The sequence below is a fragment of the Corvus hawaiiensis genome, chromosome 1 (assembly GCF_020740725.1).
Source record: "Corvus hawaiiensis isolate bCorHaw1 chromosome 1, bCorHaw1.pri.cur, whole genome shotgun sequence".
Lineage (NCBI taxonomy): Eukaryota > Metazoa > Chordata > Aves > Passeriformes > Corvidae > Corvus > Corvus hawaiiensis.
The window spans coordinates 66,528,134-66,556,039 of NC_063213.1; the positions used below are offsets into that span (position 1 = coordinate 66,528,134).

At 45.6% G+C, this 27,906-nt stretch overlaps 2 protein-coding genes across 2 annotated transcripts; both read right to left on the reverse strand.

Moving 5' to 3' along the window:
* Window positions 1-1,989: 1,989 nt before the first annotated feature.
* LOC125328553 (transmembrane protein 14C-like) lies at window positions 1,990-5,648 on the reverse strand. Its single transcript, XM_048309433.1, has 4 exons — window positions 5,480-5,648; window positions 5,001-5,102; window positions 3,026-3,110; window positions 1,990-2,797 (listed from the first exon to the last, which is right to left on the reverse strand). The coding sequence occupies exons 1-4, from the start codon at window positions 5,553-5,555 to the stop codon at window positions 2,740-2,742; spliced, it is 321 nt and encodes a 106-aa protein (XP_048165390.1). The 5' UTR covers window positions 5,556-5,648; the 3' UTR covers window positions 1,990-2,739.
* A 9,865-nt stretch (window positions 5,649-15,513) lies between these two features.
* Window positions 15,514-27,722, reverse strand: GCNT2 (glucosaminyl (N-acetyl) transferase 2 (I blood group)). Its single transcript, XM_048321405.1, is given in 8 exon segments — window positions 15,514-15,677; window positions 23,054-23,240; window positions 24,979-25,062; window positions 26,105-26,263; window positions 26,266-26,499; window positions 26,501-26,634; window positions 26,637-26,827; window positions 27,676-27,722. Coding segments are annotated over 6 exon segments (795 nt in total). The 3' UTR covers window positions 15,514-15,677; window positions 23,054-23,240; window positions 24,979-25,032.
* Window positions 27,723-27,906: the final 184 nt, after the last annotated feature.

Sequence of the window (27,906 nt, forward strand, 5' to 3'; positions counted from 1 at the left end):
GGGGCGGGCCTGGCTACTCCTTTGTCTACACCTGGGTGTGGGGTCAGTTCGCTCTGAGCGTCCGGAGAGAGAAGCTGCAGAGAAAGGAGCTGCTGCTTCTTTCTTTTTGGCCGTTCTTTCTTCCTGCTGGAAACAACGCCGGGACCCCAAAAGCCGCTTTCCCTGCCCTGCTGGAGACCGGGCTGTGGCTGCCCTGCTCCGCTGCTGCTTCGAGTTTTCGCTACGCTGTAGCCCTGCTCGCCCTGCCTGCCTGGGCCTCCGCGGGGTTCTCCCATCTGGATACATCTCGCCTGCCACCCGGGATTTGCGTCCGTCCCTGCCGTTCCAGCCTGCCGTTTCAGCCTGCTGTTCCTGAGAGTCCGGGATCGGCTGCCCAGCGGTTTGTGAAGCCTTTGTTCCATCCCTTCCCGGGATCCCAGGGCACCAGAGCCGCGGGTTTCCCGAGCTCGCTCCGGAGCGCCCCCTGCAGCCGCGGGGGAACCATCGCACCTGCCCTGCTCACCGGGAGCCGCCAGCGCCCCTGCCGGCTGCGAGCGGAACTGCACCCGAGGGGAAAGGGCCTGACAGCCGAGAAGGCTGGCACTGGGTTTGTGATTGCTGTTACTGCCATAGTTGTTGTTGTTTTGTTTGACTGGTTATATACATATATATATATAGTAAAGAACTGTTATTTCTATTTCCCACATCTTCGCCTAAAGGCTCTTGATTTCAAAATATAATAACTTGGAGGGAAAAGGGGTTATATCTGCCACTTCAAGGGGGGCCTCTGCCTTCCTTAGCAGACACCTGTCTTTCAAAACCGAGACAGTCTTAAATGCTAATGTCTGGCTTACTAACTTTCTCACATTAGAACCAAGACATGGGGACACCTGCCCACCAATGCTGTGTCCTGAGCTGGGATTAGGCACTTAAAAGGATGACATGTAAAAACCATCTTCTGTCTTGCACACCCCTTATTTCTATGCAGGGTGGTAGGAGGGAAATGTAAATACAGGTGAACACCTGAAGCTGAACTCTGCAGGCTGATTAATAAGGGCTCTAAGAAGGTGCTCTGAGCAGTTTTTCCTCCAGGTCTGTCTGTGCTCAAGTCAGCTCTGACCCAAGTTGTCTGGCCTGGAACCGGGCTGCTGGGACCCTTGCTGGAGCTGCACGCGTTCCTGGCCACATTCCTGCAGATCTGGAACCCAGTCTGATTGACCTGGCATCCTGGCTTGACTTCAGCCCTGCCTCATCCCTGTGACTTGCCTGGCAAACCACTGCCCTGCTGGCAGAGCTTGGCTATGGCCACTGGCCCAGCTTTGTGCCTCCTGCTCAGGCAGCACAAGGTCACTTGTGCCTGTTTTGCTGCGACAAGGGAGGAGGGAAGGAAAACGACAGGATGTGACCCTCCTGCCAAGGTACTACCCTGATACTCAGAGAATTCTGAGCAACTCCAGACTCTCACCAATCTAATGGACCAGCCCTGTTGCTTCCATCTCTCTCAGTGCCAGGCACCAAAGAAAAAAGGTTGAAGAAATCGAAGCTTGGGATCTGTGCAAAAAGGGATGTAAGTTAAATGAGACCAGAAAAGGGATACATTACCATCCATGTGTATCTTCCAGGATATTTCTCTATGGAAGGTTTATATTTAGAATGATTTCAGGCATTAAGGGAATCAACTGAGGACAAAGACTGATCAAATAAGCCCTTTGGTCTTTAAATAAACTTTCATACAGCATTTTCTGAATCTAAAATAGATTATTCCCTCAGGAAAAAAAGAAAAAAAAAACTAAGTAAAAATCTTTAATATAATACTTGTCTGAATACGTGGTCTGCATGCTTTTGCTCTCTCCACCTCCCTTCCAGTTCAGATTTTTATATTTACAAGCTACTAGATTCAGGGATAGAATAGATTATTTATACAATTCATGCTTGCTGCAGGAAAGGCACCAAACTGTATCAATCCAGGTGAACAATCAGAGACAAAAAAAGTTGTGTAGAACACAAAAGTTTTCAATAATAATTTTTTAGTTTATTTAAAGTAACATTTTAATAAAGCTGTGCCTACAATTCAGCATTACCTAATAAAGTGTATTTTTGATTTATGAGTAGTAACCTGTAAAATCACAGTGAGTGACATAGAGCTGAGTTCTGTTGCTGACAAGTGACCACAAGGCATGGGTATGCATTTATTGCACTACAGCAGAGCCTCGACTCGCTCCGTGGCTGTGTTTTGTGGGACCAGGCTCTAACACGCAGTGCTGGGAAAACAAACTCCCTGACTGACAAACACTGTGAACAGATAAACTGATATGGGAAGGGAGATGAAACAGAATGAGCATGTTTATTGTATTAATTACTAGTGACAAATCAGCTGCTCCTCTCCCCTAGTTTTAGAGGTATACATGATTTTAGAAGGATGAGTCAGGATGTGCGTTTAAGCTTCAATCCTACAACTGTCTGAATGCAAGGGCCAGGAGGTCTTTGCCTACACTAAGTTGCAGGACCAGAAGCTTAACTAATGCTATACTCATATTTTCTTGCTTGCTTTCAGTGCAGAAAATGTTAAGACAAATACCATTTTGGAAGACATGACAAGGGCTCTCTATGTGGGTCCTTTAAAAACACAACCCACGTGCATTAGGATATGAAAAATACAATGCACAGGTAGCAGTGCCTTTTCCACTTCTGTGCAGCACATTTAGGCAGTTGCATTTTTGGGCTTCTCAATCATGTATCTTCAAGTCACTTAATGTAGATTTATGGCTTAAGAGGTTTTTCCATCATCTGCAATCCAAGCCGTCCAACCATCAGTAAACTGTGGAACAGAATAGTTGCTATAAAAAGAGGGAGGTGGAGGCAAAAATCTCATAAAGAACAAAAAGGGAGAAAACATTGACATAATTTCATTTAGCTGAACACCACCAGAAGATTGCATTTTTCACAGAATTTACCATGTAACATTTTTAAAACAACATAATCCACAGACGAGTTAAATAAAATGTTCATTCAATAACACAGACAAGGACAAAGGACAGGTGGTTACCTGGCACCGGCAATTATCCCGGGCATTGCCTTTTTGGAGTTGTAGAATCTCATTCCCATAACAGTAGACAAGGTGCCAGATGCCACTGTTGAAAAGAAGCCCAGTCAGAACCATTTGACACAGAAATGCCAGTGCAGCACTGCTACTAAACAGAGCTACACGTACACACAGGAATGCCTCCCTCTCTGAGTAAACGATTCACTGGATTTTCTTCAACATCAAAGCTGTCACTGCAAGCTTCTCAGCATCTTGGGTGAGCATGTTCCATTGCTCAGCAGAAGAGAGTAGATCTCACCAGGGTTGAGACCATTGTCTGATCACCCACAAACTCCAGTTCTCTGAACAGGTCACTAGCTCTCCCTCAACCCTTATTTGCAAGAGAATTATTATTCTCTCAAATACAGGCAGGCTCAAAACTGCCAGAAAGTTGGGATGGTGACAGCATTCACTGTCTGGGAGTTAAATATTATTTACACTTCCCATTTCTCTGCAACATTCTGAACTGGAAAGTGGCACTAAATACTACAACTGGAAAGAAAACAACCCCACTTGAAAATACTATTAGAAAACAGAAAGCAATCCAAAGGATCAAACTGAAAGAGCAATTGACATCTTCGACATTACTCCAAATTATTTTATTTCTAAATGAGGAAAAGGAATCCCATCAACATCCACATGAAATTTACAGGGCCATTGTTTCTTTGAAGAAGAAAGGCAGGTGAAAGTGCTGTATACCTTTCTCCAAAGCCTCAAGTTTGTTTGCATCAGACAGGGCCGAAGGTATTCTAGAGATACTCTGTCAAGGTTCTATTTAGACCCCTGAGGTACTGTGACCAGCTTAAAGCTCTGCAGGAGCCACAGCTGAACGTTGCAAGGAGGGCTGAGGAGGAATGCATGAATGAATCAGAGTTGTCACTGCTTTCAAGAGGTCCATTTGAAAGCACTCCATGCACCACATCAGAATATACAAAAGCTGCTCATCCTTCTTCCATGACACTGCCTAAAAACCCATGCCAGAGATACACAGCCACTCCCGTAGCATGCCAGAGTGGAAGGACAGTTCACAAATGGAAATTGTGCTTCACAATGAGCTGCATTTTACATTTCATTCCTTACTGATGATGCAGTTTGGTCCTCTACAGTGGCTTCTTAGAGCCTTTCAGCACCTTAGTCCTATTGGTTTCAAATAGTCTTAAAATCACTGTAAATCTATAGTATCATGACACTAGTAACACTATAGAGTAGTTACGGAACTAGCAGGATCCTCAAGAGGTCATCTAGGATACCTTAGTGCCCAAAGGCAAGATCAGTTCCTGATTGTGGTTTAACCACATACTACACCCCTGCAGCAATGGAAGTCCCTGAGGTTCACCTGATCTCATTCAGTGCTTCGTACTTTCCACAGGGATTTCATCCTTCTCCTTCCCCTGAAGAGTTAACTGCAAGCTACACCCACAACTTCTAGTACATTCTACTGTAAGCAAGCAGAATAGATCATTGCCTCTTCTCTTTTACATACTGTTTCTTCCAGAGTGTATGATGCATTAAACGTGTACTCCTCCTCTGAGATGCTTTGTGCAAACCGGGGTTCCATAGGGCCACATACCACCTGCCACAGTGCTGTCACTACTGCAAAAATAGTGCTTATTCCATCACCACAGGCTAAAATCGCTGCTTCGTAACCAAGAATTTTCCACATACGTTTCCTGCACCTAATGTGTTGGTTTCACACATTATCTAATGTGGCAGAGGAGACAGGTATTTCTCACCAACTCTGGATTCAAAAAGGACAATCCAGGTTTTAGACCCAGGCGCCGTGCTCTTACACAAATACCTCCTGGCTGTGGGCAGGAGGTCCTGCCACCACTTAGAACATTTGAAAGGGCACAGGGCAGCTGAAACATGCTCGAATAAAAAGGTTACTGTTCCCACCGCTACCAGTAACACACAGTACGCGGCTGCCGAGCAAACTTACCGAGGGAAAGCCACACATTCTTTGGATCTTTGGACTGCTGGTAAGCGCCTAGTCCCGCTAAGCCGCCGAACAGAAGACCGGCAGCTAGAGAAGGGACGCTGCCTTGAATAAAAAATAAAGCAGTCAGCGAACGAACACACACAGAGTCAGCCCACCCACCAAACGAAAGCACTTTGCGAGTTTCCCGTACTAGTAAATCCACAAGAACACTCCAAGCAAAGCATTAGGGGTTTGGTTGAGGGGGCTTGGGGGGTTTTAAAGCTACTTTGCAGACCTCCGCGAGCACCGTTTCGGTGGCAACAAGGACTCAGCGGGACTTGCGGGTCATGCCGGCAGCGGGCCGGGACCCTGCGGCTGAGCGCCCCGCAGCCTCGGCCCCGGAGCGGGGCGGGGCGGAGCGGGGGCTGCCTGCGGCCACGGCCGGGACAGCCACGGCCGGGACAGCCACGGCCGGGACAGCCACGGCCACCGGCACCCACCTGCCTTGGCGTAGCCCACGACACCGCCCGCCGCCACCAGCGCCGCGTAGCCGAAGCCCAGCCAGTCGTACTCCATCTGCGAGCAGCCGCGGACACCCGCGCAGGGCACGGCTGCGCAGCGCCGCGCCGACCTTGGGCCGCCCTCCCTCCGTCCCTCCCCGGCCGCCCCGGTGCCGCCTCCCGGAGGTCCCGCCCGCCGCCCGTGACAGCACCCGGGGAGGGCCCACACTGGCGGCAGCGCAGCGGCAGTGGTGGACCGGCTCCGGGAGGATTTGCTTAATTGATTGCCCATCAGTAAGAGAGTTGGAAAGTCAGAAATTAAGCAAAAAGCACTCACCTCCCCTTTTCTTCCCAGGCTCAACATCACCCCGCGCTGCCAGGGGGTGGGAAGTGGAGTTTGCGGTCGGTCCATAGAGCCTCTTCTGCGCTGCTGCTCCCTCCCACGCGAGACAGTCCTGCACAAACTGTCCCAGCGCGGGCCCCTTCCATGGGGCGCAGTCCTTCAGGAACAGCCTGCTCCAGTGTGGGTCTTCTGCATGGTCACAAGTCCTGCCAGCACACTTGCTCCAGGGTGGGCTCCTCTCTCCATGGGCTGCAGCTTCCTCCGGGGCACGTTCACCTACTCCAGCATAGGGTCCTCTGTGGGCCGCAGGTGAATCTCTGCTCCATGGGCTGAAGGGGGTTAGCCTGCCTCACCGTGGTCTGCACCACGGGCTGCAGGGGAATCTCTGCTCTTGAACTTGGAACATGTCCTATCCTCCTTCTTCACTGACCTTGGTGTCAGCAGGGCTGCTCCTCACAAAAGGTTCTCATTCCTCTCTCCAGCTGCTGCTGCTGTTGTGCAGTAAGTTCTTTTCTTAAATACGCTATCGCAGAGGTGCCACCAGTGCTGTCATGAGTTCAGCCTTGGCCAGCAGTGGGTCTGTCTTGGAGCCAGCTGACTGCCCAAGATGAGGGTAGGTCCTGGTGTCTTCTCTCAGAAGCCAGCCTTGCCCTGGAAGCCCAATACAGATGTCAGAAGAAGGCATCTGGATTCCTCGGCAGCTCTGCTGAGGACGTGATGCACATGTGGAGTGATGGTGGTGATGAGCTACAGGGCACAATCGCCAGCACCACACAGAGCAGCCTGCCCAGCACTGCACTGGATGCAGTCCTTTGTCCTGAAGGCAGGCTTGCTAACTGGTGCCCAGTGCCAATTCACTCATTGAGACAGGTACTTCCATTTTTCTTTCTTGTTTGCACAGAGCAGGGAGTTGGGTCTGCTCACTGATCATCAAAACTCTACACTATGTGTACATTTTAACAAACTAAGGCAGAAGCATTCATTGGTTACAACGTACATAACTGTTCTGTAATTAGTACTTAACCCCCTGTCTGTTTGCTAGTTATATCTCTCTCTTCTCATGCTAATTAGTCTACAGGTGTAGTTCTCTCCATTTGAGTCTGGGGTCTGTTTTGAGTAGGTGGTCAATGATTTGGTGGTTGTGATTGCCTGCTGCCAGCATTTACTGCTGCCAGTTACTGCTCAGTTCTGCTGACTTCACTCCTGGTGGCTCTTATCCAGACAGCCCATTCATCTTGGGAATGTCTTCTCTTTTCCTTAAAACAGAAGTTCAGACAAGGATATGATGGCCACAATACAATTACTTAATCATAACTGTCCAGCAACAGCTACTGATTAACAAAAAAAAATTGCAAAGTTTGACTCAAACCCCTATTCAAATCTTGAGAAGCTTGGTAGCAGTCCCAGTCCCTGCAGGAGAGTGCAGCTCTCCCAGTCTGAGCCTGCAGAGGTGCCTGGGACTGACTGGCTGGAGAGCAGCTTTGCAGGAAAGGTCTTGGACATCCTGGAGTGTCACAAGAAGTTGCCCATGAGGCAGCAACATGCTCTTGAAGCAAAGGTGGGAGACAGCAGCCTGGGCTGCATTAGGCAGGTTGGGGCAGATGATCCTTCCCCTCAGCTCTGTGGTAAGATACAGCTGGAATCTTGGGAATTCTGTTCTAGGCTCAGTGGTGCAAGGCAGGCATGGACATACTGAAGCAGATCCAGCAAAGGGCTGTGAAGATGATTAAGGGCTTGGAGCATCCTTCATACAAGAAGCGTCGGAAAGAGCTGGAACTGTTCAGTCTGCATGTGAGGAAGCTCAGGGGCTCCTTATTGATCCATATAAATATCTGATGGGAAAGGGCAAAGCAGGTAGAGCCAGGGTCTTCTCAGTGGTAATGGGCACAAGTCCAAACACAGGACATTTCTTTCAAACATAAATAGAACAATTTTCATTTTGAAGGTGGCCTAACAACAGAAGAGGCACTCAGGCAGGCTGTGAAGTCTCCATCCATGGAGATATTCTTCCCCAAACAGGACACAGCCCTGACCATGCTTTGAGAAAGGGGGGTTGGCCTTGGTGGGCTTCAGAGGTCCCTTCCAACCCCAGCTGGTCCATGACTCTCTGTGACACAAGCACGGTGAAACTGATGCAAATTTTTCAGCTGATCTCTGCCTCCTCCCTTCCCATATGTGCATTGAGAACTGAGCACTGAGGTTTGTGCTTCTGACAAGGTCTTTTATGTATTTTACAGAAAGGAATATGTCATTAGGCCCTTGACACAAGAGGCAAATTATCTTCTGACCTCTGGCAGGGCTTGTGCATTAATGTGTACACAAAGATTTACTGAACTTGGCAAGTTTCAAGTCCTGCCTATAGAGCAGCACAAATGACCTGTCAATTGTGCTTTCTGCGTTATATTTTTTCGCCAACTGCACTACTGAGGGTAGCTGTGCATGAGACCAGATAGATTTGCAAGGAAAAAAATTTAGAAGATCTGAAGCTGGACCACAATAAACTATGGTCAGACCAATTCTTTCACAAGGCAATGAACTTTCCTCCATGCTGGCTTCCATAAAAGACTCTGAGGAAGAGGTGTGCAGGCTAGAACTTTGTTCTTTTTTATATGAGTGGTTAAGAGTACAAATGTATTTCGACTTAAAGAAAGTTAATATGGTTGTCGGGATTTCATGAAACAAAGAAATAAACAACAACAACAGCAAAAAACCAACAAAAAACAACCCCCAAGCCAAAAGAAACAAAAAACCCCCAAACAAACCCAAAGAGGGCCATCTGCTGTTTTACAAGCTCCATGTCAAACCAGCAGTTTGCCCTAGGTTATCTGGAAAAGCAGACTTGCACGGAACAAATGACATGTAGCAGAACAGTATTTTTACCCTCTTTATCACCCTTTCACTTTCTTCATTCTCTCATGTGCTGTGTTTTCCCTTTCCTATCTTTGTTTTCCTCCTGCCTCCTCTCCTTTTTTGTCCTAAGGCTTTCTCTATTTTTCAGTTGTCCTTCCCCGTGTTCTCAGACCTTCCTGTCTGGAAAGGACTTAAGACCATGGATCACATTTGCTGAAGTTTGCAGTCTTTTGTGGAGAGAACTCTATTTGCATTTTTGTGCCATTAGGTGGCCTGAAGTGTTGCTGCCTGTTTTGAGCTTCCCATCCCCCCTCCCAAAGACATGTGCTCCGAGTTCTTTTGTTCCAAGCGCGGGCAAAGCCAAATGTAACTCAGACTCTTCAGCAGTGTCTGATTGGCCGCTCACCCCGGGTCCGCCCCCAGTCATCCCCTTGCCCCTTCTCCGAATAAAAAGATGGTCGAGGGGAGGCAAAGGCCCTCTCTCAGCTCAGCTACCTTCCTGTAAACATCTCTGGTCGTCTGTCTCATTTGAAGGCTTCTAACTGCAGGGAATTGAGCGCTGAAGCATCTAGCTAACACAGGGCTATTGAGTGCCAGCAGCGACTTGCTGATCAAAACCAGGCTGGCTCCTTTGTTTGAAGCAGAACCTTTGCTTTTGGTCTAAGTACCTAATCAAAACAGATAGAAAGGTTTATGCCACTGTTTTGCCTTGAGTGCCTGTTTTTAAGACTATTTCTAGTGCCTGTTTCCAGCCTCTTCAGGTGCCTCTCACAAAAATGGCGTTCACACACCAGCCGGTTGTTATCATTCCTATGAATGAGCCTCCGTGCCCACACAGCAAACCACCACCCTTCTGGCAGTCACCAGCTCTGAGCCAGCTGGATTTGCTAGGCAAAGACTTTTCTTGGATGACCCTCTGTTACCAAAGGTCTGAATCTTCCCTGTATTCCTAGAACGGGGAGAGGACAGAGCTGGAAAACAAAGCCATAACTATAGGGTGGCACTGTGAATCTGGAGCAATGAAAATTTGACTTTGTTTAAATCCATTAAGAATGATTTGCACAGGGTCATCAAAAGTGTCCCTCTGCTGCGGAGTAATGCCAGTAGAACTTTTTCTAAGCTTTATGTCAAGCTGTTATGTTCACTAGATATTTGCATAATCACAGGCTGTGGATACAAAAATGCTGCTAGCAAGGATTTTCTTGCTATTTTCTAAGTCCGTGAGAGACTTTTCTCTCACACAGAAGAGGTAGCAGAGTTAGGTAAACAACCAAACACCTGCAGCCTTGAAAAGTCTTGTTTATAATACAGTAGAAAAATATTTTGACAATGGATGTTTTAGGATTTTAGCCAGTCACCCCAAGAGGTGGCTGATCCTTTGTCCAATTAGACCATGAAGAAAAAAGTCTATAAAAGAGTTTGTAAAATAATTAAATAAATCAATCTTGCTGCACAATTCCTGCCTGCTGGATCTTCCCTCCTCCTCCTCCCTACGGCTGCAGGACATGGTGATGTTTTACGGCGTTAATAACAGGCTGGCTCCTGGTGGAAGCTGAGGGCGTTGAGCTATTCCTGCACATCACACCATAACACATTATCGGGACCTCTGAATCAGTGTGTCCTAACGGGCTGATTTTGAGACCATTCTGCATTATGGTGGCAGCATCTTAATTCATTGTTTGGTGTTGCTGATGTCACTGATGACCTCACAGCTCACGTAAGTCAGAATCTTTGATGTTTTAACTGAGTTAGAAGCCAGAGACTGACTCAGAAGCTGGTGAGCAGACAATCCTACTGGCTACTTCAGTTTTATGCCTCTTGTGGCTATGCAATGATTTATTCATGAGCGCCAAAGCTTCAGCTTTGCATTTGTGGGTTTCAAAATGATGGGTTTGTGATAGCTGTGTGCTCACAAATTAAGTGAGACGAGGTTTGAAGGACAAGGCAGTGTACTCTAAAAAAGGAATGGGATATTGCAAGAGACCAAACCAAACCAGACTATGAGCTCACTAAAGTGTGCTTGGATTTTCCTTTGTTCTGCATCTGTGGGTGCTCCATCCCTGGAAGTGTTCAAGGTGAGGTTGGATGGGACCCTGATCTAGTGAATGACATTCCTGCCCATGGCAGGGGTCTTGGAACTAGATGATCTTTAAGGTCCCTTCCAACCTAAACCATTCTATAATGCTATGATTCTACATAAACACTCCAGTCATTCCTAAAGTGAAGTTGAAAGGATACCTTGGTAGGCCTCTCTTTTTCCATTTCTTTTTTTTTTTTTTTTCATGTGTCACTGGACTCAACTGGAGCAGCTGCCTGGCTCCTAGTCCTGGTATTATGTCTGCTATATCTTCTTTTGAGCTGGCACAAGACTGCTTGGCCTCTTGGCAGAAGAACAGATATAGCTCAGACACAGACAGTTCTAGCAGGAGTGGGAATGGGAGGGCTGTGAGCCTGCTGGTTTAGGCTGGCATTGCTGCCAGACATCAAGCCACAAGCTCAGCCTTCGACTTGTCCTCCCTTCTCTTAAAAAAATCCTGCTTGTGGATCTGCTGCCAGGGAATTTAGTTCAGGCTCCCAGACCAGAGCCCCAGAGCAGCATTTGTGCCAATGCCTGGTTTGCAGTGGCAGGCTCAAGCCCTCCAGGGAACAGGAGGAGGCACAGTGCTGCATCCTGCTTCCCTTAGACCCCTTCTCACAGCTGTGCTGCCCGGGACTCTCTCACAAACCCTGCAGCCTGACACGTGCTGCCAGACATTTTTTTGGCTGCTGTGCACACCTCTGATGTCAAAGTCACACACAGAACATACATCTTCCCAGGGGTGAGGAATTCTGGTTGTATTTGAATGTGTTTGGCTGAAAGGGAAATTGCATGAAACCTGCAAGTTATTCTGCTGGCTTGGGTGAGGCCCTGGGAGCTGACTCATGTCTCAGCTTTCCTGTTAACTTCACAGTGCTCTGCTGTGGGGTAGAAAACAAGATCCCGATGGTGCTTACTGCACCTGGAGAAATAGTGTGTCTGAGGAAGGTAAAAGCTTGTGAAGAAGCCCTCAGCTCCCATATCTCACAGATAGGAACACCTGTAAGAGAAAGCTCCACTTAATTTGAGGTTTAGCAAGCGTTGGTCCTCTCAGCTTGTGCATCCCATGGCAGCTACTGTGCTGCAGAGCCACCCAGCAGAGTACTCCATGTCTTGCAGTAATAGACAGTTAAACAAACCCTGATGATGAGTCCAGGGTTTGTTCTAGGCTAAGACAAAACAAGCAAGGAGTGAAGCAATGGTGATGTCTCCTCCCCACCACTGACAGGAGGTGCAATGCTAGCTCCTCCAAATGCCTTCTGCTCCCTGCCTCACACACGGAGTGACAGAAGAGGAACACATGCTGCTTCTGTCTTTCATTTTTGATATATTGAATATCTCAGGTGCTAGGGAATTAAGGAAAAGTGTTGCAGTATCTACACCAGGTACAGAAGTTTGCACAGTCATGGAGCTGCTGCTACAGCCTCACACAGTGCATGAAAACATCCTTGATGCTAGGAGTGCACAAAGGCTGAGGAAAAGGAACTGGTGATTTTCATTCATAAGCATGAATCCTAATCCCAAAGTGATGGCAGCTTGTGCAGATGTACTTGTCATAGCTTCAGACCTTTTTCCAGTGGGGTCCTGAGCCCCTCCAAGGATGGAGGCTGCCCAGCCTCCCTGGACAGCCTGTTCCTGTTCTCAGTTTAATGTCCTTGGAGTCAAAAGGCTGCAGTTCCACATCCTACAGTGAGATTTCAGCTCTTTGGATAAGGTGTGTAGAAGTCTTTAGGAGCAAATAAGCAGAAAGGCATCCAGTGAGTTGTCTAAGCAAGTCAAACTGACTTCAGTGGAAAGTCTGACTTGCTTGGAAATCCCATTAGAGAGAGCACCATGTCCTTTGCATGCCCCATCCTGGTCAGGGTTTCGGTGAGTGACTGAACAGAACTGAAACTTTTCTTCCTTGTTTATACTGATTCAGAAAGGCATCCTCAATTCAGAAATAATTTAATATTTTTCTTTTTTTTTTTTTTTTTTTTGCTTTGCCATATTTATGGAAGACAAGGAGGTACAGATACCGGAGCCCAAGCTCCCTCAGTGGAGGTGCACCACAGCTGCTGAACTGAATCACTGCTGTTACTGTTGTGCAGGGAAATCTAACCTTCCTTAACATCCTTCCTACCAGCCACCCCCTCCAGTTTTTCATCTTCCCCTGTCTTTTACTGTTATTTCAAAGTAACACCAATACAGTAAGCCCTCACTGGTTTTGATGCACTTCTCCAGCTTGGCTGCCAGAAATCATTGCTTCATCTCTTCTGCAGTGATTAACTGTATTGTTAATCAATTTCTACCAAAAAAAAAGGAGACTGATGAGGCAGGTGTTGCACCCAAAAGTCAGTCACACAGTGAAAACAGATTAATTTACTCACAGAAAAGCACAACCTGGAGTAGCATTCGTGAAAACAAAACAAAATTTAAAAAAAACCCTTAAATAACATCTGGACAGAAATCTGTGATGTTTTTCTGAATTCTTACTTAAACAGGTAATATAACTCATAATATATCTGTATACCCATAAAATATCTGTGTTTCTTCAGGTTCAGAGTGCAACATGCTGTTATATCCATAAGCTTCAAACTGCCAAGCTCATTGCTTCTGCTGTTGGGTGATATTTTGCTATTTGCCTCTAGAGCCTGAACAGTGAAATATAATGTTGTCGGCACCCCGGGCTACTTAAAATATTCCAAAAAAATGGTGAGCATGCCTTTATTTTATTTGGGATTTTTCAGTTTGGGAAATATGCAGTTTTTTAGACCAAGGAAGGGATGCGCTGGTCCCAGACCTCTCTTAAGTAACTAGACCTTCCTAAGACTCCCTCTTTAGAAGAATTACTGGCTCTGAAATACTTCTGTCTTCAGCTGCCACCATGACAGCAAGATAGCAAAGCCCTCTTCTCCCCTCTTCAAAATACTAAACAGAATTTCTTCTCTGGAGGTAAACTTTTGGTGCCTTTCTGCAGGAATCTGCATCATTAGGTGTTGGCAGCTATAAAAGCAGAATGAGCTGACTGAGGCAGATCCTGTCTGTTCAGAACCTTCCCTGCAGGTTACCAGCCACGCTTCAGGACATCCAGATGTGTTGAGTTGCTGGTACAGAACTGCTGCAGTTTGCAATCCAGTTTGCTAAAAGACCCAAAAGAAATTTGCAATGGTTTCATAAAGTTGGCAGTAAATTGCTGTTATTCAAGAGGTATTCTTTGAGCCATCACTGCTTGCTCAGAAGAAAGGCAGGAGGGCAGCACACAGCCTCCCTAGATTCAGGCATCCCGATTTTTACTGCTTTTGTGCAGCTGACTGGGTCACTCCACGGTGCTGTTAACATGCTGCGTGAATACAACCACAATAGCTACAGGAATAAGCATTCATAGTTTTGCTTCCTTGCTTTGTTTTTTAAGACATGATGACTGATACCTGTAACTTTTGTCTTCTGTTTGCAACGCTAAAACATTCTGAAGCTCCCATTTTATTTTTTTATTTTTCTCTGCAGCATGCTTATCTGTTGAGATTTTGTGTCCTTCACAAAGGGTTTGAAGGGAAAATCTGCTCAGATGTTGGATGGCCTCCCTCTAGTGGCTGTTACTGTGGGATAAAAGTAGGGCTGTGATCGAGCAAACCCAAGGTTAAGTGTTTCCATCAACCACTGTATGAAATTAAAGTGAGTAAACTTGGGAAGTCTTATGCCACATCGAAATATGACACAGAGTCGCTGCGTTATTGCTAAAGCTTAGTTACTGCTTTTCCAGTCCTGAAAATACTTGCCTTCCCCACTTTGCATCTCTCCCGTGAGTGCTTACGCTGGATGATCTAAGGACACTGGCAAACCGAAGTCTGCGTGAAAATAATTTTTTAAAATTTTTTTTCCAGTTCAGTCAGTCAGCCAAGTAAGACAAATATGCAAGCCCCTGTTTTTCAGACATGGACTCCTGTGCCTGAAATCCTATCTGACTTTTCTAACCACGCACACTGATCTAGTAAAAGATCCTGTTTGCTCTTACAAACTTTGTCCCAAGAGATACTTAAAGAACAGGCATGATCTGGGAAATGCAGCATCTTTATTCCAGTAGTTTTCTGTTATTCTCTGTAGTAGATATCGGTGTCTTTGATAAAACCATATCTGTAGGTATAGCCAGCAGTTGTATTCCTGTGTTTAAGATCTTGCTGATTGTGATTCATTACACTTGTCTTTTAGACACAGAAGTGCCAGGAAGGCATGGCTGTGTTTGTATTTTTGTAGAAAGAGGTCACAATGACAGGGTAGCAAGACAAAAGTTGGGGCTGGAAAACATTCCATTAGAAATGACAAGAATTAAAAGCTCCTCCAGCTTCAAGAGGAGCTTTGCCCTGGTGTCTCCTTTTGGATCTCTTGTACTTTGGCCTCCAAGTGTTAAGTGGAAGGTGAGATTTGCAGACAGTGTGAGACAGCCCAATCCAAGCTGCATCTACAGAACATCCCCAAAAACCCCGTCTCATGAGTTTATGCTCTGACACAGCAGACATTAAAACTGCTGCTGCTATTCTCTTGGCTGCTTTTAGTGATGTTGTGGGCTGGGTTATTGTTACCTGAAAATACCAGTGGAATTTCCTCTGTCTGTGAAGAGAAACCAATACTTTTACTCACTAGATTTTCCACAAATGAATTCTGAGTGATATTTGTGTATGTCCACTGATTTCAGTGTAGTTATGTCAGTGTGAAATTGCTGTCATTGATGCTGACTGAAGTTCTCAGTTTTTTTTTTCTCATCAACACAAATAACTATGTTATGGATTAAGGTTTCTTGAAATAAAATATTTATTGCTAGCACAGGAACAAGAAATGGAGAAAAATGTACACATTACCATGACAACCTCCATGGGTCTCTTTCATATCAACCCATTTCACCACTTCCAGGTCACCACCCCATGATGTATTGGTCATGGATCCTGGGACACCTGAAACTAGGTAAGAGAAAATCAAGTAGCTAGTCTTTTTAACAGCATTTTGTTTAGGTTTGTGTCCACTCTCTAGGACCTTTCTCCACAGAACTGGGATAAAATACTTCAGAATACACGTTAACAGATGCCTGGCTGATAACCTTGTCAAGTTTCTCCACTGAGAGCAGCTTTCATGACACAGACAAGATGTCAGCCCAGAAGACCTAAAGACTTCATCTGAAAAGTAAAATCCCTCGTCTGCTACAGCCTCAGTATAATACTGCACATGATCATTCATGTAACCTTCCCAACCAACACTGCCCTCCAAGTGCTATTTGAACACTGGCCACTAACACATGATACCTTCACATTAATTGAATGGTAAATACTGGATTTCTGCTTTGGTTTTTGTCATTTGTTTGTTTGTGGGTTGGTTGGTTTAAGGAAAGAGACTAACAGAACAAATTCAAGCATGATATAATTGGAAGGAGTTATTGAAACACAGTTATAGCCTATGATGTTATATAATAATATATATATATATATATATATAGATTTAGGCAGATCACAGGACCTATCCAGGATATAAATGGGTAAGAGTTTATCCTCTGCTTGTTACTAATTATTACCTTCTGCTTGTCACTAAAAACATCTTCTACTGGGCCAGGTTTCTCAAAGTCCCATCCAACCTGGTCTTGAACACCTCCAGGAATGGGGTATCCACAGCTCCTCTGGACAACCTGTCCAGTGCCTCACCACCCTCACAGTAAAGAATTTCTTCCATATATCCAATCTAAACCCACCCTGTCTCAGTGTAAAGCCATGCCCCCATGTCTTATCCCTACAGACCCCTGTAAGAAGTCCCTCTCCAGCTCTCTTGCAGGTCCTGTTTAGGTACTGGAAGGATGCTCTAAGGTCAGCCCAGAGCCTTCTCTTCTCCAGGCTGAACAACCCCAGCTCTCTCAGCCTGTCTTCATAGGAGAAGTGCTCCAGCCCTCTGAGCATCTTTGTAGTCCTCCTCTGGCCTTGCTCCAACAGGTCCATGTCCTTCTTACATTGGGTGCCTCAGAGCTGGGGCATTCCCAGTGGGTTCTCACAAGGGTAGAGTAGAGGGCAGTACCACCTCCTAAGCCTGCTGGCCACGCTGCTTTGGATGCAGCCCAGGATATGTTTGGCTTTCTGGGCTGCAGCCACACACTGCTGGGTCATGCTGAGCAACCAACACCCCCAAGTCCTTCTCCCCAGGGCTGCTAGCAATCCATTCTCCCCCAGCCTGTATTTGTGCTTGGAATTGCCCTGACCCAGGTGCAGAACCTTGCACTTGGCCTTGTTGAACTCCATGAGGTTCACACAGGCCCCCCTCTCCAGCCTGTCCCGGTTCCTCTGGATTCCATCCCTTCATTCCCACAATGTATTGACTGCACCACACAGGTCAGTGTGATCAGCAGACTTGCTGAGAGTGCCCTCAATCCCACTGTCCATGTCACTGACTAAGGTGTTAAACAGTGCCAGTGCCAATACCAACCCCTGAGGAATGCCACTCATAGCAAGTGCCACACCAACTCACACCAAGTGCCACGCCACAAAAACCAACTCATGACTTTGATATCAAATGCAAAAAAGACTGTATGATTCAACTGCAGAACCAGCACAGCACTTTGCCATAAACAGCAGTGTGGGTCAGCTATAAGCAGAAATTAATGACTTTATTTCTCCCCTTCTGTTTATTGGGTTTATCAAATAAAGCAACATGCTGAAAAGTGTGGTTTTGTCCCAGCGAAAATTCAGAAAAGTATTTCTTTTTCACAGAAAGGATTAAGGTAAAGATAACGCTTTATGAGAGAGAAAAAGGGGCAGTGATGGCAGGGGATAAATGCTTTAAATAGCCTGGTATGTGCACTGCCATCCCAAATTAAAAGCCTCTTCATAACAGATGGCAGTAAATGTGGAATGTGGGAAGTTTTGGAAAATGCTGATACAATGTCAAAACAGAAAGGTATCTGACAAAACAGGAATGACCCCAGGACATCCACAAAAATACTGGAAGACAGTGCCTCCCAGGAATACAAAACTACTGACTTCATATTATTCACCATCTCCCAAAATGAGCAAACTAGGCATCTTTGCAAGTTAATTATAAGTAGGGTAAAGTGTAGCTCAATACAGGGGAAAAAAAAAATTATCATATTTTTCTTTAAATAAGTGCTTAAGTGACTGATTTCAGATTCAGAAATTCCCTGGGGTGCTGTTCTTAAAAAGACAGTTTGTCTGAGCAGTGATGCTGCTTATGAAAGCTAAAACAAATTTTGTCATGGGTTGCTCACTCTACGTTTGTTCAGTTCTTAACTCCCATTCCATCAAGGTCAACGGAGTTTCATCCCTGAAAACCAGGAACAGAAAAGAGCCCCCTCGTGGGCAACACTACAGAGCACTGCTCTGGAAACCAGTTTGCTGGCGCCAGGCCTTAAGAACAGCCACCAGCAGCACTGCACTGCTCAGGTGTGGAGACAGCCACAGGAAAGACGGGTCAGCCCCTCTGATGCCTTTAATTTCGTGCCATTTCTTAGCGGCGGAGGTTTGGAGGAAGGAAAAACACTGCTTCAGAGCCTGGACCTCCATGACAGGAGGTCACAACCAACCCCAAAGGCAACATCCTCTCTAAGCCCTTCCCTTCAGTTTTTTTTGCCATTACAGTTCCAGCGTGAGCTGTTCTGCATATGTTGGCTCCAAGAGGCAGCCCATTCCCTTTCCTCCTTGCCTCACCCCCACAGATTATGAAGACAAACACACGCAGCTTACACAACATGAGCCACTGCATCCACATTTCTGTAACATGCATGCTTAAACCAACATTAGGCTGGAAGTCTTGCAAGCATAAAAGGCTGCCAGATTTGCCTTGACCTTCCAAGTGCCCTACTTGTGATTCCAGGGTCAAACCTAGCTGCCAGCAGGCTAATCTCTACCAGCCCCCTGAAACAGCCTGTGCCTCCTCTTTAGCATTTCCTTACAATTTCTTCACCCTCCTATGCCACCAACTGAGCTAAGATTTTCTCCTGCACTTTACAAGCTGATGCACAGGAGTTTGCTCTTTAGAAATCTGCCTGAACTGTTCCCATCCTTGGGAATATTATTCTGCAAACCATGATTGAAATCAACGGTAACTTTTGCTGGGCACCAGGGCCACATATTTTTGTTTGGGAAACATGCAGGGCTTGAGGTGGGTCACATATAAGTGGGCTGCAGGACACTTACAATCAGTAGGGACATGTCCCCAGTGCTGCCTGCCCCCCAGGCAGGGTGCCTGCCTTGCCAGCAGTGTGCCACATGCCCACTCCAGCACCATGGCCTTCGGAGAGGCCCCTCTGCCCACCACTCACACCCGTTGTGCCTCAGCAGCACAGCAGTGCCCAGCAGCACCAGTCCCTTCACCCAGCTCCATCACAGTGCCCACACTGCCAGCCTTGGCCCACCTCTGGACCACCAGAACCTCCTGGATGATCCCCTTCCTGAAACCAATGCCACAAACCACCTCCCACAACAGGGAAGGGCAGTCTCCCCACCACCCAAAGTCCAGCGACCAATGTTTAGGAAGACGGAGAGAAGCTGATGAGCAGTTGTGGTAGGATGAAAATGGTCACCTCTTAACCCTGTACAGCAACAGGAATTTGTCTGACCAGGCACATAAGACAGCATGCAAGAATTATTTGCTCTGAAATTCTGGTTTGTCTGTTTTCTTGTTTGCCTGGCAAGACAATCCCACCTGACTAGGGAAGGGAGGTGGCTGGTAAGATGCAGGGCAGTCCTCAGAAGAAAAGATTTTCTTTCAAGATGAGATTGCAACAAGGGAGAAAAAAAAAAACAACACCCCTCCTTAAAAATGTACAAAGGCTCAATTTCATATTTTGCCACCAGAACTTTTAATTTAATTGGGGTATGCAAATGCAAAAATGTGTGTGTGCAGGGGTGAAGGTTTAACTAAAATAAACTCAAGATTGTTGGGCTTCAAAGCAGACCTCAGAACCTGGAAAGAAGGAACTAGAACTCAGAAAAAAACAAGAAGCTTATTTAAAACAAAGTGTTTTGATTTAAGGCAATGCATGTCATTTTCTTGAGCTGTTAGGCTGCTGACAGTCATAAGAGAGCTAAACTGCACCTCCTGTCTTTAAACATCTGTTGGATAATAAAGAAAAGGTCTCAGTTCTAGCTTCCTTTGATATGTTTTTGGAGGAAGTTTTTCTGAGCTGTTTCTGACCCATAAACTAATTCTAGTGTATATGGGAAGGTTGCAATCCTGTTTTAGAGGAGCTGAATTCTAGAGGGTGGTTGAGGAAACACTTGCTTCTCCCAGTGGGAGTGAGCTGGACTTGTGGGGACATGCTGGGTGCCAAGGACAGGCAATGGGAGAGCTGCTCTGCAGGAACTTCCAGTGCCCACCCCAGCACCCATTCAGGCATGGTTCTGCCAGCTTCCACCCTGGCCGTGTGCTGGCATCAGGGTTTGTATCTCAACATGTGCAACACAGCTTTAGGTGTGGTCAGATGAGTTTGCTCATAGGTGAAAGGAGGGGAGAGGCTCAGGTGGTCTGACTGGATCTTCCCCCTAAAAAACCCAAGGGTTCTTGGCAATTCAGCATCTGGGAATGTCAAGAAAATTCTCTGTTAATGCTGGACTGATGTTTAGTTGGTTACATGCATGAGTTATCACATATGTTACCTGATGCTGTTATTTAGAAAAAAAAAATAAATCTTCCTTAAATTACTCTCCTCTAATTCTATTCTTCAAGGAGTTGTGCTCTTTGAAGCCTCTTACACCAATGTCTGATAGCTGAAAATATAAAGGAGAACCAAGTGAGGGAGCACTAGCCCATTTAGTAGCTGTGCTTTTTCAAGAAGTCTTATTGAAGACATACCCACCCTTATTCCATCATCACTAAGTGCTGTTTCAGTGAGAAGCACATGACTGGTTGTGAAGAAAAGTATTATTCCTTTGCAATACTTAAACTCCAAAGACTGTGAACTACATATAAAACAAAGCCTGTTTTATCTTCTCAGGTGAACTATAATATCTGAATGGAGGATAGAGGACAAGTAATTTTTCAGAAATACTGCAATTAAGAAGGTGTTTTTTGTGATTGATGCAATGGTATTGCAACACTTTCCCTTGAGCAGATTTTTCAAAAGAAGACGGTTTTGATGGTGAGATTATGACTTTGTGGGCATAGACTCAAAATCAGTCACAGGAAAATCCCTATTTTTTTAATGCTTTATTCCTATGAGAAGTTCTTGCTTAATCAGGAAGTCTCATTAAAATAATAGAGAATAGGAACAAAAGAATGAGGATTAGTTATATGAGTAATGATGCAGACATAGGTACAAAATACTTCTTTTTCTAGAATGCGGCTTATTCAACCAGCATCACTGTCTGGAATCATATTAAAAAACTTTCTGTGTCTCTGTCTGTCTGACTTTTGAAGGGTGGGGACTAAGCTAAGGAAAATTAACAATGATACCAGGCAGAACAGACCCACATTAGTGTGTATTAGTGTGACATGTGCATTGCAGGGAAGGTTGTTCCAAGATCCCGTCTACAAATGACAGTGGGATGGAGAGGTACCAAAATGGTTTTTAATTATTAAGTTGCTGTGGTGAAAAGCTCAGTGCAAGCTAAAGCATCTGAAAAAACCACAGGTCTGTCTGTTCAAGCAAATGGCCATGTGAAAACTTAAAAATAAGGAAATGGCTAATGGGGTAGATTAATATACTAGCGTGCTACTCAGAATTTTCTGGTGTTTCTCTTTCACCTCACACTCACATTCAAGGGATGTGAATGAGGTGTTCCTTGACAGCTAACAGCTCTACTTGGGAAGTAAGGCTACTGCATCAGATAAATTGCAGTGAAGGACAACTCCCATCTCTCCTGAGATCCTACTGGTTTGACTTCAGCGTTACCTGCCACTACTGGAGACATACCTGTGGCCATTTTTCTTATTTTTCTGTGTAGCATTCAGCTCCCAACTGAGGAGTTGCCATCAGGATGATGCAGATATACTTTCAAAGTCTAGGAGTGGTTTAACACTCCACCCACAAACAAAACTATCCACCATTTTCACTCCTTTGCAATAATTGACAAAAGTAATGGCTATATTAGCTCCCTTCTTCCTGCCCGGGGAGAGTGAGGTGGGGCTGATTCTTGGAGTTTAGACAGACACAATAAGGAACCGTGTCAAAGCCACTTAGAGTTGTGTTTGGCATACAGCCGGGTGAATCCTTGGAAAAGTAAGCACGAGTTAGAATGCAACACCATCTTCCATTGATTCCCAACTTCTGTGTCAGATTAGCAGCAACAAAACACACTCGTTTTTCACACACTGAAACATTCCAGGTTTAGGCTGCTTATGTCCTCAGATGCAAGGAGCTCTGTGGTTCTGTGACCTACCCATCCAGATCAAGAGTGGTCTGGGCTTGTGTGCTTGCACAGGACACTGTGGGCTACCTGCTCTAGTAATCAACTACCTCATAGTCACACTGATGCAGAAGTTTGTCAGGTTTGCAGCAGGCCGTGACTGCATGCTGTGTACCCCATGTCCCTTTTGAGCTGCCACAAGAGCAGCTGCGACGTGGTGCTCCTTTCCCACCCCCTTCCCCTGGGACAGATGACCCACGCTCTGGGGAAGAGAGAGAAACCACACATTAGTGTCTTTTCTTGCATGGCAGCTCAGAAGGGCTGCTCCAGCATGGCAGGATGGGCCTGCAGCCTGGTTCAGTAGCCAGGACATACCCGGGCACTCGCACTGGGAAGGGAGTGAATGGGTGATTGCTGTGGCAGCCAGTTGTTACAGGCCAACTTGCAGCTCATAGCCTGAGGGGATTGCTAAGCATTTAGGAGCTCTTGTATTTCGATTGGTAATACTCACTGAATGCTCACTGCCTCAGACGAGCGATCCTGCAGTAGCTTAGTGCGTTCCCACACTCCCCTGCAATATGTGCACCTGAGGAGGCAGGAGTACTGGGATGAGGTTACTGATGCTGGGCTTGGGGTGAGATGGGAAAATCAACATGTCTGGGTGTGAATGTTCTCATGCAGAGGTTTTTTTGTGGTATTCAGGAACAGACCCTGCTATCTCTTACACATATCATCAGGAAAGGAAAGCAATAGGAAAGGAGAACATTGGAAAACTGGTCCCCACAGCAGCAGCAGCTGTTGCACATATCCTATTAAAGCAGGTAAGAGACAATGCCTCTGATATGTTTCCCAGGCTGCTGGTTCTGGTGTCTTTGTAACAGTGCAGAGAGGACAGAGGACAACTTGCCAAGAGGCTGTCAAGAGGGACTCCAGAAAGGGTTTATTTTGGCAACAAAGGGCTTTTAGTGCTCACCCATCTTGTGCACACTCACCCTTAGCAAAGAGAGCAGAGGTGACAGTGGAACCAGACTCTGTTATTCCACAGGTGAACCAGTTCTGAAAAAGCAGTTTAGTCCAGTGCATTAGACCAGGAGTCAGGTGTCAGTGTACCAGCGCTGGCTTTGCCCACGGTCTGCTTTAAGACACTGAGAATATCATTCCACCCTCTTCTGCCTGCTTCTGTGAAAGGAAAATAAAAGCACTGACCTCCCTTGTAAAAGCGAGTTGGCGTCTCTGAATGAGAGGTGCTGCGATTACTTCTTGTGACCTTTTTTTCCCCACTTGAACAAGGTGCAAATTGCTAGTGACCAGCAGAGGTGTATGTCCATGGGCACACCCCTGCATACCCTGAGGGATTGTTTTCACCCGAGACTGCCTGTGCCCCAAATCATTCATATGCTGTGACTATGCTGCATGAAAATGAGGGCAGGAATTTGGCTTGGAAGAAGTAAGGGGGCTTCCACAGCATGGACTGGGGATGCACACGTCTTCCATGGCCATCAGAACCTACTTTCTCCTTTATATGAGCAGAGAGAGGAAGGGTGGCCCAGTGGTAACACCGCTGGCCTGGGACATGGCCACTGATCTGCACTCTGATGGTTCGTGCTTCTTGAGAGACCTGGGGAAAGTCATTAAGGGCCAGATACTTCAGACCTACATACCTTGGAAATACTTTCCTTTAATTTCCCCATGCTTCTCTTTCTTATCTGAAAGGTGACTTTCAAGAATTTTCTGTCATGCAGGAGTCATGTGGAAGATAAGTGGCCTGAGATAAATACCAAAGATAAGTTAAGGCTGTTACTTGAAAACCAGCTAAATGGGAGTTGAAAGTCTTCAGCCTTTAAGGGGGTAAGAAAAAGTCTTGGTCTTCATTACATGACTCTAGGCAAGAAGCACACTATTTTAAGATTTGGGAAAAGTCTTTTTTTATCTTTTATCTGAACTGAGATTATCATGGCTGATACTGAAACTACAAATAACTGTTTGGTTTAGTTCTTTCATGGTATGCTATCCATCCAAACTGGTCCTTAAATGACTTCTCTGCTTGCCTGGAAGCCTGCACCTTTTTGTTCCACCAGCTGGACCACTGCCTGACATCATTACCTCCCTTTGATATGCCTGGAAACTTAAAGGGAGTGGCCTGGTCAAAGTTGGACAGGAGTTTTTTGTTAGAGCCTGGAACTGAGTCCTGGGCTAACATCTTATGCATGAGAGGGATGACTCCTCACCCCAGAACTGCTCAGCACTCTTGGATACATTCAGGTGAGTGTCTGACTGAGTGTCATTCTTGTAAGTCTGGATTCAGAATCCTGGGCAACCACAGCCTCTGAGCACATCTGTCAGAGCCACATGATCACTTTTGGACAGGCAATCTAATGTGATGGCAAGGAAAAAAAGGAAGAGGAAAAAACCATATCTGCCATGGAAGTGTTGCATCTTTCAGATGCAAAAAGAACAATCACCAAAAAAATGTTATGCCCATACTGGAAAACATACAGTGGTAATCATGGAAATAACAATGAAATATGCAGCCTATGTGAGCTACACAGTGCAGTACAACAAATGTCAACCACCTAAAGCTTTCTGACTGTGGAGAACATATTTGGTCCCAGGTTTATAGCTTCTGAGGCAATGTAGTAAGATAACAGCAACCAGCTTCCTGGAAAAGTGATCTAGCTACAAATAATATATGCTGATGATTACACTATAAATATCTTGATCAATAATCACTTGTGCTTCTTGTGCAGGCCAGTTGTAAAATACAGTTATTGGCAGAGCAAGCACTATAAAGTTATGTGATAATTTGAAAGTTAAAGTAAACATACTCTGCCTCTGTTTACTGCTCCTGTGTTTGTTTCCTGCAAGTTACAGCAGGGAGAAGGTGGAAGGAAAGAAAAAGACAGGAGAGGAAATTTACCTGTGCTTCCATTCGTCATATCCTTGCTTTGGGCTGCTGTGAAGCTCTATGGAGTCAGGAGCAGTAGAGTCCTACCAGAGGCTTCTAAAAGCAACATGCAGGGGGGTGAAATCCTGTTCATCTTCCAACCCTTTCCCAGTCATGTGAACAAGGTAAAAGTAATGGTAAATACACACAGTAAAGATGAAAATACTGGTCCTGATTCTGCTTCTCTGCACAAATCTTTGACTTTGTCCAATGGAGTTTAGGCAGTAGCTATGAGTACATGGGTTTTTTGCAATTGTTATGGAAGAGATGCTGTGTGTGGTCCCATAGAAAAGTGTGTGAAGACTAGAAGTCGACTCTAGCCTGAATTCAGATTTTCTGGGAGAAATTGACTTCAATGTGTTGAAAAATAAAATTTCCCACAGCAAAATGAACATCTTGTACAAAATTTCTTCGCTACAATGCTATGTAGATTACATATTTTGAATGTTATTACTTCTCTTTTCATCATCTCAGATTTTACAGGTGAATCAGGTGAAGTGTCCAAGGATTTCTGTTTGAACTTAGATCCCTGGACATTTTCCTGCTCAGACAAGGAACACTAATGCACATTCTGGACAGCACAGACACCTCTCCCTCAATGCTCAAAAAGGGGCGGTAAGATTATTTGATAGATCAGCCCTATATAACAATTGAAATCTTCATCTAGGTTTTGCCAAAATCAACTTCAGATAATGCTTCTGCATGTGTATGTGAATGTGCACCTATGAAATAGAATCATAAAATGGTTTGGGTTTAAGGAAAAGACCTTAAAGATCTTGTAGTTCTAAACTCCTTTCCATGGGCAGGGACACCTTCCACTAGACCAGGTTGCTCAAAGCCCCATCCAACCTGGCCTTGAACACTTCCAGGGATGGGCCATTCACCACTTCTCTGGGAAGCCTCTTCCCTTGCAACACTGCCACCACAGTAAAGACTTTCTTCCTTATACCTAATCCAAACCTACCCGTTTTAAATTTAAAGCCATTCCCCCCGTCCTATCACTGCATGCTCTTGTAAGAAGTCCCTCTCCAGCTCTTTCCATGTGTGAAACAAGCACGAGTGTGTGTATCTACAGAACAAAAAGTGAAAGCATGCTCACCTGGATCCTGCTGAGCATCACCCAGAAGTGTCCCTCACAGCTGTTGGTGTCCTCGGGCTGTGCCAGCAGATCAAGAACATGCTGGTCCTGCAGCACGAACCCCACAAAGGGCCTGGTGATGGCCATGTATGCAGAGCCAAAATAGATGGTCAAGTTGTGCAGCCGGGGGCATCTTGCGCACAAATGTTCCACAGCATGAAAGAAAAGGAAGAGTAAAGTTACTCCCTGTGCACATATTTGGTGCAGGTGGTGACGTGGGGAGGTGGCAGCACCCTGGATGTGATGTTCTTGCCCCCAAGGCCCTTCAGCAGCTGGATGACCTCCCTGTTGTTATTCAAAGAGAGATCCTGACCACAGGTGTTGAGTAGGTAGCACCAGGGCATGGCCAAGGCCAAGCAGGTCTCTCGTGCAGTGGAGGTCAGTCCACAGGCAGGAGATGCTGCCCTAGACCACCCGGTTTGCCCAGGAAACAAGGGAGGTGCTGAGAAAGGAGCGCTGCCTGCTGGAAGGGGAATAGCTCTTTGAATGACATCCACATGAACACAGTAGACATTCCAGGGCATGAACAACTCCCTGAAGAAAAGCTAGAAGGTCTCAAACTCTTTGTGCAATGTCACGACATAAGCGAGGGTGCAGGCGGCCTCCTCGGCTGAGAGGGCGCAGGCGGTGTGGTGGTTCTGTGGGACGTACTCTGTGCAGTCAGGTTCACTGAATGATATTTTCCTTCAGAAAGGACACTTTGTCTTCAATGAGTGCTTTACAGGCTTCTGCTAAAATAAAACTCATGAGAAGTTCAGCCCCTTAAGAGGTTTTTGTGCTTGCAAAATAACAGCATAGAAAACAAATGGAAGCAAGAACACTGAGAATCAGAGCAGCAAAAAGGCAATATCTGAGTGCTGCTCAGAGGAGCAGTTCGTTGCTCCTCAGAAGAAGAGTCTCTCTTGAAATGCAGTATCAGACACCACCAACAGCTTGTTTTGATGGCTGTGCTTGCTTCCTGCTGGAGGATGCATGGATCCATCTGATGCAGAGTGTGCAGCTGCTGCCCTTACTTTCAATACTAATAGTTGCAGTCATCATTGGTGTGGAAGCAGCATAAGTAAAGAACAACTTGCAGGTGGAAGCTGCTCCACGGCACCCTGAAGTTTAAACAGACATATTGCATAATTACTCTCTTGGCAATGAGCAGCTGGCACATATTTCACAGTGTCCCCAAATTCAATTTATGGGTACATTCTTAACTGCTCCCTCCACACTCTCCCTACATTATCATATGGCTGTTAAAATTTATGTGCCTGCACCCTGTGACAGGAAACCGCATATTTATCTCATACAATTCTATTTTTTTACTTGCAGGATTTATTTTTTAACCTCCCCAGTGTATCAGTCATCACTGCTACTGAATTGTGAAAGACTTGTAACATGAAATAAATACTACTTCAATATGTCTCAGCGACAATTACACTGCTAGATCAAGCATATATGAGCTATTGTGTCCTTTCTGCTCTTTGATATCCTGGATAAATATAATTTCTAGAGGGCAATTATCAGAAACTCAGTTCAATACATACCATTTTCCAGCCAAAGAATACAGGATGAAGAAGAACCACTCATCCATCTCCCACCTCTATATTTCTGTCTTCACTATTCTTCATTTCTCATGTAAGGCCACCAACACTCACATATAAGAAGCAATAGAAACTTTTTTGCCTCTGTATATCACAGCCATCAGGTTTTTTTCAGCAACATTTTCATTTGCAAATTTGCAATCTGACAAACAGTTTCTGCTAAGAGTCACGGAT